Source organism: Tenrec ecaudatus, chromosome 16 (genome assembly GCF_050624435.1).
Source record: "Tenrec ecaudatus isolate mTenEca1 chromosome 16, mTenEca1.hap1, whole genome shotgun sequence".
NCBI classification, from domain to species: domain Eukaryota; kingdom Metazoa; phylum Chordata; class Mammalia; order Afrosoricida; family Tenrecidae; genus Tenrec; species Tenrec ecaudatus.
Genome location: NC_134545.1, coordinates 85,765,402 through 85,772,710, shown reverse-complemented (window position 1 = coordinate 85,772,710; position 7,309 = coordinate 85,765,402). Strand labels below are relative to the sequence as shown.

The 7,309-nt window shown below is 57.0% G+C and overlaps 1 protein-coding gene across 1 annotated transcript; it reads right to left on the bottom strand.

The window, feature by feature from the left end:
- Window positions 1-1,225: 1,225 nt before the first annotated feature.
- KAZALD1 (Kazal type serine peptidase inhibitor domain 1) lies at window positions 1,226-5,467 on the bottom strand. The gene is made up of 5 exons (XM_075534395.1): window positions 4,444-5,467; window positions 3,487-4,038; window positions 2,047-2,207; window positions 1,817-1,964; window positions 1,226-1,684 (listed from the first exon to the last, which is right to left on the bottom strand). The coding sequence occupies exons 2-5, from the start codon at window positions 3,983-3,985 to the stop codon at window positions 1,593-1,595; spliced, it is 900 nt and encodes a 299-aa protein (XP_075390510.1). The 5' UTR covers window positions 3,986-4,038; window positions 4,444-5,467; the 3' UTR covers window positions 1,226-1,592.
- Between the last annotated feature and the right edge of the window lie 1,842 nt (window positions 5,468-7,309).

The window sequence follows — 7,309 nt, the reverse complement described above, 5'->3', positions numbered from 1 at the left end:
CCACCCAGTGCAGGCCGATGAGGACACAGGATTACAATGGGTGATTGTGGTGATTTGGGTTCCTTGGTGGAAGCTGAAGAGGGGATAACAACCTATCAAAGTGCTGAATCTTCTCTTCTCCCCCTCCAGGTTTGTTTTCTTTCTTTCTGGCATTGGGACACAACCCGGGTAGTTGGCCTGGGGAAGAACCAGCTGAGGTGAACAGAGGGCCCTCCTGCCTCTACACCCCCTCAGCCAGATGGCTCCACAGTAGTCCAGGGTAGACCGCAAGCACAGGTAATGCGTATCTCTAAAGCTGTGTTACACAGCAAGACCTGCAGCTTCTGGGAGCCAGGCGCCCATGTGTGAGGCTCCCCCAGGGAAATGCAGGCAACTTGTGGACATCTGCATGAACCATTTGGGTACCTCTTGGTACCCCAGTTTTTCACAAAGCTTTATTGGGGCACTGGTATATGTCTTAGCTCTGTTCTGGGCATTATCAAATACAGGGTGGCCTGCGACAGTAAGGCTGGCCTCATGGAGTGTCTGGGTGGACAGGAAGACGTGGTTATGACCAAATGCTCACCATGTCCCCCTGTGCGCTCCTGGACAGCAGACACAGCACTAAGAGGCCTGCAGTTAGTGAGTGCAGCTGGGCCTTATGGAGGAAGAGTAGACTGAGGTAAGGTAAATGCTGGGGGCCAGGAAAACAAAGGCAAGAGCCAAGGTGTGTGGGGGAGGGCAGTTAGGGGAGACTGGCTGGACCAGACTGGAGAGGCATCCCGAGGTCTGTTTCAGCCTCCAGAGTGAACCCACCCCAGCCTGAGACCAGTAGGCAGCTGGTGCGTTCTGTTTGTCTGGCTCTATGCTGGACACTATCCTGGGAGGGCATCTCCTGCATGGACCCCTCTGGGTCCCACCCCTCCCCCTCCCTTCTCCCAACTTTTGTCTCAGTGCCCCCACTACCAGATACACCCTACTAAGAACACTAGCACTGCACTGGGTACATCTGCTGCACGAGACCTCTTTAAAGTGTTGAAAAGCAAGGCCGTGACTTTGAGGACCAAGGTGGGCCTGATCCAAGTCATGGTGTTTCTCATCTCTCCATGTGTATGTCTATGTTGGACACTGGATAAGGAAGAACAAAGAATCGCTACCTATGAGCTGTGATGTTGCTGAAGAATACTGCCCCTTGGAGTACCAAACGAAGAAACAGCTGTCATGGAAGAAGTAGTCAGAATGCTCCTTAGAGTCAAGGATTTTGCACATGTTGCCAGGAGAGACCAGTCCCCAGAGAAAGACATGATACTTGACAAAGTGGGAGGACAGTGAAAAAGAGGAGGACCCTTGACAAGATGGACTTCCCTAGCAGCTGCAACAATGGCTCAAAGAACTGGGAGGATGGTGCAGGGCCAGGCCCTGTTTCCTTCTCTTGTACATCGGGCCCCTGTGAGTCGGAACTGACCAAATGGCACCCCCTTAGGAATGATAAGGTGAGCGTTAGAGTCACCTTGGAAGGAGCTATGCCCCCCCACCACTGAAGGTCTTTTCAAGAGCAAGGATGAACCCTGTCCCGGCCCTCGCCAGCACCCCCAGGGCCCAGGGCTCCGGACCTAGTAGTAGTCCTCGCCCTCTTCGCTCTCAGCCTCCTCCGGGAGCACGTTCGGGGACCACAGCCGGTGGATGCCTGTGGAGTTCAGCTGGTCTGTAAACACATTAGGGCAAAGGAGAGAGGAGCTGTGAATGATCCCATTCCCCAGTGGGAAAGTCATGCACACCCAGACTCAGTTAAGGGCCCTAACCCACTACTTCCCACCCTGTCCAGGATCTGTCCTACCTGGTGTCAGCACTGTCAGGCTAGCTGGGGCCTCGACCTGACCCAGGGCATTGCGGGCAAAGCAGCGGTAAGTACCCTCATCACTGGGACGCAGGGCCTGGATCTGCAGCCAGCCAGTCACTTCGAACCTCTGTGGTCCCCCCCTAAACTGGAGTGAGGGAAGGAATCAGTGGGGTCTTTCAAGGAGGGTTCTGGGCTGCCCCAGGGAGGTCTCTGCTCTCAGCCCCTACCTGCACGGAGATGTGAGGGTCATCCCCGGGTAGCTGGATGTCCATGCCGTCTTTCCTCCACTCGATGGAAGCCATTGGGTAGGCAAACACTTCACAGCCAAAGATCACATCCTGCCCGGTCACGTTCCAAACGTCACGGGGTTGCGACACGATCTGGGGTTCTGGGGTAGAAGCAGGAGGCCTGAGAAGGGGACGTTCATCCAGCCTCCAAGAAAGACCCCATATACAACCCCCTGGAGACAACTTTGTAGGGAAATAGATCCTGAGGTTAGGCTATGGTCAGAGTGCTAGTGGCAGTTCAACCCACTGGCCTGGCCCTGCAAGGAAGTCGAGGCTAGCTGCTCGGGCTGGAGTCACAGCCTCAGACACTTTCCCCAGCTTCCTTCCCTACTGATGGCGGTGAGTACGCATGCATAAACAAGGCAGGGCATGGACACAGACAGGCACACACAAATGTTGACACAGGTACATATGGGTACAAAAGCAGATAGGGAAATGGGCGCACACATTCACACACACAGCCGTGCAGAGGCAATGCACACCCAAGCACACAGACCATTATCTCAGTTTGGCATCACTAGTCTGTCCCTGAGTGCTCCCCTGTCCTCATTCTCCCCTGCCAGTCCCCCTCCTGCCTGGCTGCTAACCAACACCTCCCTGCCCCGCCCCCCCCCCCCCACTTCTCTAACCAGGCCCTGTTCCCAGAGTCCTGCAGAGCCAGCGGCCCCTCCCCCACCCATTCCCTGGGGGCTCCACGTGGCAAATGCTGAGAATATGAAACCTGCCTGGGCGCCAGGCAGGAAGCCTGGAGGAGGGGAGAGGAGGGAAAGTGTTGGGACCCCCGCGGGGTGTTTGCTTTCTTGGAGCTCCCGGACCCCAGCTCAGGAAGTGAAAGTTACTGCCGCCTCTGGAGAAACCCAAGACCCCAGTGGCCCTCAGCCCAGCCCCGCCCCGCATGGGGCACTGAAAGAGACATCCCCTTTCACTAATCGCTAAACACAGAAGGGGGCGGGGACAGGACACTGGGATTCCTCTCCAAAGCTACACAAACGAAAACCTGATTGCATCGCACCGGAACCCGAGACAGTCCGTCTGGGCTCCAGATGGTCTGCGGAAAGTCGGGGCGGGGGCAGGGGGCACGTGGTGGTTTTCGTCTTTCTCTCCATTTAGAGGTCAGCCAGCGGCTATGTACCTGCTCCCAGAGAGAGCTGGCCCCGGTACACCTAGTCCAGCGCTCAGGCAGCTCGGCGCTCGAAGCTGACCTTGAACGCTCAGGGCCTCCTGCGGACCATCAGCATCAGCGGGGTCAAGTAGTGACACTGGGTTCTAGACCTCCGGCTTCCTCTCTGGCCAGAAGAGACCAATGCCCTTGGAATCTGGGGAGTAACTGTCTCCCAGCGAAATTCAAGGGCGATAGGTAGGGGCCCGCGCTGTGCATACCCGACTCGCAGGGGCCCGGGTGCGCCACGGTGAGGTTGGCGTCAGGCTGGGCGCCGGCTGCCTCTTGCAGGCGGCAGATCTGTGCATAGGTGCGGCCGTCCGAGCCGCAGAGGGCTCGCTGGGAACGACAGGCACACAGTGGCTCCGGCACCTCGCCGCGGCTCAGGTCGCCGCCTGCGTCCAAACGGCATTCGAGCTGCTCGCCGCAGCGCCCGTAGAAGTGAGCGCTGGGGTCCAGGTCGCAGAGCTGCCCCTCGAGGTTGGCGCATTCCCAGCAGCAGCCGCACGCGTCGCGCACTCGGCCCGCCAGACAGCCCCGCGGCGCAGCGCACTCTTCCAGCCGGCAGGGCGCGCAGCCCTCGCCCTCCACCAGCAGCCGCAGCCAGCTGCGCCGCAGGTAATCCGGGCCAGGGGGCGGTCGCGCGCTGGCCAGAGCCAGCGCCCGCAACAGCAGCAGTAGCAAAGGCAGCGCCGAGACAGCTGCGGGCGACCGTGGCATGGTTTACTGGAAGCCCTGTGAGCACTCGGGGCATCAGCACGGGTCTTGACACCCTGCCAGGGACGGAAGCCAGGTCAAAAGGTCCGCCTGTGCCTGCGCCCAAACGCCAACCTCCCTGCCCCTTGTACCACAGCCTGACCTTGGCCTTGCCTCTCTCCCTCTTCCACCGCTGGTTTCCTCCCCAGCTACCAGGGAATTGAAGGAGACCCTCAACACGAAGGCATGGACCCCCAGGCCGATCCCCTGATGTCCATGGCAACTTAACGGGTTGTTTCTGGGGGCTTGGGAGGTGAGAGGATGCAGCGGTAAATAGCTTCGAGGGCCTGCACACCCACCACCACTTAATCCTGCTGCTCCCTGTCTACATGGCTGATGGGAATGGCGGTTCTGGAGTTAAGGGAGGGGAAAGATGGGAGTAGGGAGATGTTGGCCTGGGGTCTGGGGCTCAGGACTCTCACCTCCTGTTCAGGATTAGACCCTTCGGAGCAGCCAGACTCTGGTCTGAAAAAGGCAGGCGGTGGAAAGAAAGCAGAGGCAGGCAATGGGCTGAGGCCCCCACCCTACCACCTCGGTTTCTGCTGAAAGATCTCTGAGAGAGCCCACTGACGACGACGGGGACTCCGAGAGCAGCTCCTCCGCCCCCTCTCCCCGCCCATCAACGTCCTCAGACGTCGCACACTGCCCCCAACCCCCTTGTTCAGAGGCTGCCGATGTTTTGCAGCCGCTCGGGACCCTCCGAGGCCACTTCCCCTTAACCTGGCTCAAAGTCAAAAGAAGCGCCCGAGGAACGGCAACCGTAACCAGACACCGAAATTAAGAAAGAAAACGACTAGGACCAGACGGGGTGGGGGTGGGGAGGCTAGGCAGCCAGGCCCTGCCCCATCAGACTTTCCGGTCCCTGGGATCAGCTAGAGTAGCTACAGAATGGGGAGACACTAGCAGCCCCGGTGCCATGGTGCCATGTCTTTTTAGGTCGACGTCTGGGCGCTCCGGGAAGATAGAACCAGTCAACGCCCTCTCCCCACAGTAGGGGTCCGACTTCCAGTGGGGTGGTTGCTGGTTTGCTGCAGCATCCCTCTCTCCGGGGCTTCACGTCCACCCCAAGGCGCCACCCAGACCGAGATTCAGCTGTTACATCTGCTTCGCCACAACTGGCCCCTTCCTGCCTTCCCACATCCGGCAGGTGCTTCAGCCAGAGGCTGAGCCCAGTGATTAGAAGTCGGATCCGGCTAGCGGCCGCAGGGGAAGGCGGGCCGGGTGCCTCCCCAGCGGGTGTCGCTCCGGGTCGGGATTACAGGTTAAGGCTTGTTGGGCTGGCAGGGGCCGGAGGCACTCCATCACCGCTGCCGCCACCAGCGCCACCGTGGCACTTTGGGGTGGGGGCTGGGAAGAAAGTGTTCCTGGACACTCGCCCACCCGAGCGGGGGTCGGCCAGGCCACGCCCCGGCCTGCCCCCGAGGCTTCTTCCGAGGCCCCACGGCCGGCGGAGCCCAGGGTTTGCAGTTGGAGAGAACTGCTATTTAGCCGGACTCCGCCCCGAAGGCCCGCCTCCAGCCAAGCCAGAGGCTCGGGGCGGGGCCCGGACTTGGGACCGCCCCCTGGGGGTTGGGCTCCGCATGCGTATTAGAGCGGCGCGCAGAATCGCGCTCCCGCGCGGCCGGCCTGCGTCCCTCGGCGCAACGCCCCGAAACTCGACCCGGCCCGTAGGGTGGTCGAGCCGGCCCCCGCCGAAGGGCTTCTGAGCCCGGCGGGTGAGGCCAGGAGCGCTTTCACCTCGGCTTCTGAGGTCGGGACGCGAGCTTCCCGCGGAACCTTCGCGAGAGTCCGAACAGGAAGTCAGGACCGAAAAAGCCCGCGGGTTTGAAGCCGGAGAGAGTAGGCGGAGCCCCGTATGGCTGGTACAAACCAAGCCTACCACCCTCGAGTTGATTTCGATTCCTAAGGGCTGAGTGTAATGTTTCTGAGGCTGTACGTCTTGAGGGGCGCAGAGAACTTCGCCTTCCTCCTGCAGAGAAAGTGAATTCACCGCTTACCCGCCTCCGCCATCCCATCCGCACTCCTGCCGCTGATAATTGTGGGACCTACAGGGTAATTGAAGGATCAGCCTGGAGCCGAGTGAGCTGTAAGAAACTGTCAACACTAAAGGCCGCTTGTTACCGGTGCTGGCCAGTTGGTTGCAGCGCATACTACCGAAGGAAACACGGATCTTGCTCTTTGCGCTGACCTCCAGCGACTAGCCCCTCATGAAAGCATGTCTAAAGCACACCATCCTTATCTCTTAGGAGCATTCTGAATGTATCTCTTTTAAGACAAAGATGTGCGTTTTTGTTGGTCCATAGTTACTCAGTTTTCGTCAACACGCCAAACTAAGAGCAGATGCGTGTGACCTTGGGTGAAGTGAAAGGTGATACACAAAAGTGGGAGGTCAGCACAAAATGACCAAAGTGAAGGAGAACAATAGGGGGAACAAACTGACTTAAAGGTCAGTAATATCAGACAATCCTGTGATAACAATAATTTATATGTTGATACAGCTATGGGAAGATGAATGAAACTACACATGAATATATATAGGTTTGACAGTATATCTCTACATAGGTATTTAGGCTTTGTGCAAATAATCCGTGTCTAGAATAAAGACTAGTAAAGAGAAATAAAAATGCAAGGAAACAATTTGTCCAAAGGACTCATAGACTGACCCTGGGACCAGAAGAACTAGATGGTGCCCGGCTATCACTATCAACCAGTCAGAAAGAGAGCACAATAGGAGGTCCAAGATATGGGTGGGGGTGGGATATGGAACAAAACTTAAAGTCATCTGAAAGACTAGGCTTACTGGACTGATAGAGACTGGCTGGATCCCTATGACTATGACTGTTAGTCACCTTCTAGCCTGAAACTGCACTCACGTAGTGGTTCAACTCTTAACCAAACAATAGGCCCATAAGGTGAACAATAATGCCAGGGAAGTATGTACTATCAATCAAATGAACCCCAAAGGGCAGCATTTGCCCCAAAAGGAGTTCAGAAGACAGGAAGGGATAGGAAAGATGGAGGAGTGGAAATGAGACCGTGGGCAGGGGAGTTGGAAGAGTGCTGTTAGATTGTAGCGACTGCAATAAATGTCAAAAGCAAAATGTGTATGAATTGCTGAACGGAAAACCAACTTTCTCTGTAAACTCTCACCCAAATTACACTAAAAATTTTTTGTTGTTTTTTTTAAGCCCTGAAAAAAAAAAAAGGTAATCCGTTAGCTTAGTCAATCTAGACACATGACAAACCCCTTATGTATCAAAGTAGAATTCCATGGGATTTTCAATGTCT

What these genes read in the sequence shown, in the direction of transcription:
- KAZALD1 (XM_075534395.1), bottom strand. Translation starts at nt 3,985, where the DNA reads ATGCCACGGTCGCCCGCAGCTGTCTCGGCGCTGCCTTTGCTACTGCTG. An exon ending in CCCGGGCCCCTGCGAGTCGG is followed by an intron (nt 2,208 to 3,486) that starts GTATGCACAGCG and finishes CTTCTACCCCAG; the next exon opens with AACCCCAGATCGTGTCGCAA. An exon ending in ACCCTCACATCTCCGTGCAG is followed by an intron (nt 1,965 to 2,046) that starts GTAGGGGCTGAG and finishes CCCTCACTCCAG; the next exon opens with TTTAGGGGGGGACCACAGAG.